General features: G+C 50.0%; 1 protein-coding gene across 1 annotated transcript; it reads right to left on the minus strand.

Annotated features, from left to right (window-relative positions):
- Window positions 1-572: 572 nt before the first annotated feature.
- Window positions 573-2,045, minus strand: LOC142814483 (uncharacterized). The gene is made up of 4 exons (XM_075893240.1): window positions 1,532-2,045; window positions 1,190-1,434; window positions 912-1,121; window positions 573-848 (listed from the first exon to the last, which is right to left on the minus strand). Exons 1-4 carry the CDS (start codon window positions 2,043-2,045, stop codon window positions 573-575), a joined length of 1,245 nt encoding a protein of 414 aa, XP_075749355.1.
- Window positions 2,046-4,356: the final 2,311 nt, after the last annotated feature.

A 4,356-nucleotide genomic window follows, 5' to 3' on the forward strand; every position in this document is an offset into this window, starting at 1 on the left:
ACCCTCATCTTTTCGAACCCACTAGGATATATGTGAGAACGTGTTAACTTGGGTGCAACTTTCAATGTGAAGGGACTGCTGTCGACCTTCCAAGTCATTGCCACATGTTCCCAAAGAACCTGCAAGAGTTCATAATGCTTAGTAAACCAGCTTTACCAGGTACCCAACATTTCAAAATATTATGAGAATAAAATAACACGCTTACTCGGCCCTTGTGTGTGTTGAAGGCATGCTTAATCATGATGTTTCGCACACATTTCACAAGATGAGGGAAGTCCGAAATAAAATGGAGGAAGCGCTTGTCGTCGCATGGATGTGTAACCTTACATCGTACATGTTTAGCATTTCCATGAACACCCATGTTGTGCCACATGGCACGGTTCCATGACGCGCCGTCCGTGCAGAGGTAGTCCACATAAAGATTAGCTTTGTTGCACAGAAGAACTGCTTCTAAAATTATCTTTGTCAGCGTTGGCGCCTTCACATTTCCATTCGAAGCAAAGACCCCTGTAGAAAAAAAAATATTGCAGGTATGAGTGCAATTACAGAAAATAACAGTACTTTGATAAATGCTATTTACCAATTATCTGCGTCCATTTGCCCACAAAAGGCTGAAACATGACGACTAAGCCATGATCAGCCTTTGTGTGCTTGTCCTGAGCTCCAGTAAGTTGTCCAAGGTTTACGAAGCCTTCAATATCCATGGATGACTTGAGGTCCAGGTGTGTAGAAAGTTTCATCTCGTCTATAACGAGGCCGCCACGTCTGTTCATTTCATTCATTTCACTAGCCTTCTCCTTCACACACTCAAGAAGCTTGCGACTAAAGCCATAAGATGCCTTGAAGGCCTGCGAATGCAAGATGAGGATGAATAAATTATGCTGAATAAGAAAAAAATTGTAATCGTATACCTTGATGTACTTTTGGAGGCAGAAACGGCTTGGAAGTATAAGGATCTTATGGGCCCTGAGATGCTCGTATAAGCTCGGGCTCTTGATCTTTAAAACAATGCACTCTAAGAGCCACGCTTTGTCGTATCGATATCCTCGCATGGATTTCCGCTTCGATGCCTCAAAACATGCTCGGACTGCATACTGCTGCTTTTTCGGAAGCTGCTTGATCTGAAACAAATGCACGAAACAGGAAGCTTTATTTATGACGCTAAATATGTAAAAATACAGCACCTTACCTTTGCCTCAAAGCTGTTTTCCTTGATAGAGGAATTCCTTTGTCGTAACGTTCGTACGACCTCATGAAGGGTGTGCACTTTCTTACTCCGCCGCCTCAAAGTGCGAACGGCACATTTCAATCTCCTTCCCGCTGTCTTTACCAATGGGCGTCGCACCTTATTTTTTAAGCGCAGCAAACGAGCCATGAGGATTCGCCTCACTTTTCTGCACTTCAGACACCGCTGAGGCATATGGGCCGGCATACCTGGAAGAAACAACAAAATGGGCGACATGTGAAGTATATTAAATAATTTTTCACAGTTGTGATATGCCCAAGACGTATGTACCAAAACACAACGTACCTTGTGACACAGATCCATCACACACAGCGGAGAACAGGCCATTTGCTGACAATGTTGTGCAGTCAGACACATCTAATCGCTTAAACTCGCTGGTATTTCCCACTCCACAACACACAGAGAGTTTTTCTGCATACACCAGAAGCTTTTGGGCCTCTTCCTCAGACTCAACGGTGCGCTGACAGTGAAGGTGGCCAGCCAGGAAAATGGTGCAGGAGGGTGAATTTCGCTCTCCAATTTCGAACACAGCTATCTTGTTGAAGGCAACAGGAGGTACTTTGTTTTTATGATGTTCAGCTGTTTGGTAACTCGCTATGTTTTTGTTTTGGAATGTCTGACGTGACCAATACTCCGATGGTAGTCGAAGACCAAAAATGAAGTGTTTCCGAGGTACTTCATCGTTGACTATGTCCAGTTCGTCATGAGGAATGAGGGGAATGAGCTGAACCAATTCGCGTTCTGAATCGTCAATGTCCTCGCGGCTCTTCTTTGCAGGCACGGAAGAGCTCTGTCCCATTCTCTTCTTCCTCTCTTTTGGCAGAGTTTTCGTCATATACTTTGGAAGGTTCGGGAAAATTGTTGGAATAGCACTCTCCTTAGGGGCAGGCACATCGCGTGGTATATGGACCTCCTTTCCATTCACAATGTGCACGTAGTGTCTCATGATAAACCTGAAAACATAATAAAAAGTGAGCGTAGCCTCTGTAATGAAGACACTTCGGATTTACAAGCAACGAAACAATTATTAATGCATGTGCTGCAGCGTTAGGTGACACACATCTAGCCGCGGGTCGATGGAGGCAGAACGCAAAACGCGCCCACGTGGAGCAACATGCCAATGTAAGTACAAGAACAACCGATCATCTGAATTAGTCTGGCTCTTTCCACTGCACTTCTGCTGCTCATGACCCGTGTGTCACACCGGGTCAGTGTGTTAACTTGTAGAAACCTCAACTTTTCTATATGCTTAAACATGTACGAATTCCATACGTACCTTGGGTCAAAATGCCTTTCGCAAACTGCAGAATTCTCTTGCAGTGGCTTGTCGGCCCTTGGTATGGCACGTGCCCACTTTTCAAATTCATCCTCACGGGCAGGTGCACGAAAGAGAGACAGTATTTCACCGCAGGACTTGTAGCCGGCGTCGCAACCTGGCACAAAGCACCACCTCTGCGTTTTTTTTCCCCCGTCGATGGCATTCTTCAGAGCGGTTCAAAAATCGACGACAACCGCTGACATCATCTCCTTCAAGAAATCGGGAAGCGATAGAAAAAGCAGGCCGTACTTCGCGAACAGCGACAGCTTACTTGCGCTGCTCCGTCACCAACGAGACACGAGCAACACATGCTCACAGTCGGCACATGCCAACAGCGCCCCAGACTGACGCGCCAAATTTCCCCCCAGCGGCGAGAACGCGCAGAGGGGCCTCGCTAGGCAAGAGGCCGCCGCCGCAGTCATCACACCTCCCCATTCTAGCCACCCTACTTCTACTGCGCGTGTCGGGGGCGCGTGCCGGCGCACGTTGCGTCTCGCGTTCAGTCGTCGGGCCCTCCCCGTCGGACGCTGCTCGCCGACACAACAAAATGGCGACGAGGATGTTCTTCGCCTCGGTTCTTACAACGACAGAAAGAACCCGTGAGGCCTAGCGCTCTTTGTGTGCAGACTCTGGCAAGCTCTCGCTTAGGCCTTCGCCCTTGCTCCGCTCTACACCTCTCTTGTCGGCATGGCTCTCTTCGAGCACGTTCCTGTCTTCCTCCAGCTGCCGGGGCCGCTCCCGGTTCCGTGGACTCATTGGAAAAAAAATGTTTCAGGCCCACCTCGAGGCGGCCGGCGGCAGCGACTGGAACGACGCGCGTCGGCGCTCGTCAGCCTGCTGGGACGGGAAGGATAGCGGAGGTATTTCGCGGCAGCCGAACAGGAAGAAGCCCGACACGAGACGAGCAATGCGGCGTCTACTCCGAGCAACGCGGCGCCAACAACAACGTCGGCGTCTGACCTAGATTCGGCTCCGGCCGTTACAAAGTATGACAGTCTCGTCAAGCAGCTCGACCGACTTTTCGCCGCGTCCACTAATCCGCTAGTTGAGCGTCACGAGATCACTAGTCGTCGTCAACTCCCCGCCGAGAGTTTCCTCGACTACGTGACAGTCCTGAAGGAGAAAGCCGTACGATGCAAGTTTGGGCTCACGTACGCGGGACGCGTCCGCGATCAGATTATTCACGGCTCGTCCAACTTGCGGGTGAGGGAGAAGCTGCTGGCATACGGCGAAGAGTTGTCCTTGGAGAAAGTGGAAGAAGTCAGTCGGACGCTCGAAGCATTGTCCTTGGCGAACCAAGCGTTTGCTCCCAGTCAACCTGAACATGTCAAAGCCGTTGGGCAAGGCGCCCACAATGGCGGCGCGAAGAGAAAGAATGGCCGCGCCAGTCGGGGAGGCCGTGACGTCACGTCACCAGATCCGGGAGGCCATGATGGCGACTTTCAGCCGCAGTCGTCGTCGGGGTATCGTGCTACAGTCCCAAATGACAAGTCTCAAGGCGACTTCCAACCTCAATTTTGCAACCGCTGCGGAAGCAGACGACACCACTCAAGTTTTCGAAATTGTCCAGCCCGAAGTCGACGTTGCAATACGTGCAACGCTTGGGGACATTTCGCGTCGATGTGCCGCAAGACTGCCCATGTGCCGCAAGACTGCCCAAATTGACAAGGAAGCATACATCCAGCCGAGCATTTGCCGCCCAACACGATCCAATCGCCCAATGAAAGTCGCTGAATTTTCGTGTAAAACAAACAGCTTCAAAAATTCCTTTTTTCCCCGTACGTGCCATGAG

This window comes from Rhipicephalus microplus, chromosome 4 (assembly GCF_043290135.1).
Source record: "Rhipicephalus microplus isolate Deutch F79 chromosome 4, USDA_Rmic, whole genome shotgun sequence".
NCBI lineage: Eukaryota > Metazoa > Arthropoda > Arachnida > Ixodida > Ixodidae > Rhipicephalus > Rhipicephalus microplus.

Coding starts and splice junctions, on each gene's coding strand:
- LOC142814483 (XM_075893240.1), bottom strand. CDS start 2,045: ATGGGACAGAGCTCTTCCGTGCCTGCAAAGAAGAGCCGCGAGGACATT. Junction 1,122..1,189: donor AAAACAGCTTTGAGGCAAAG/GTAAGGTGCTGT, acceptor CATTTGTTTCAG/ATCAAGCAGCTTCCGAAAAA. Junction 849..911: donor GCCTCCAAAAGTACATCAAG/GTATACGATTAC, acceptor TTGCATTCGCAG/GCCTTCAAGGCATCTTATGG.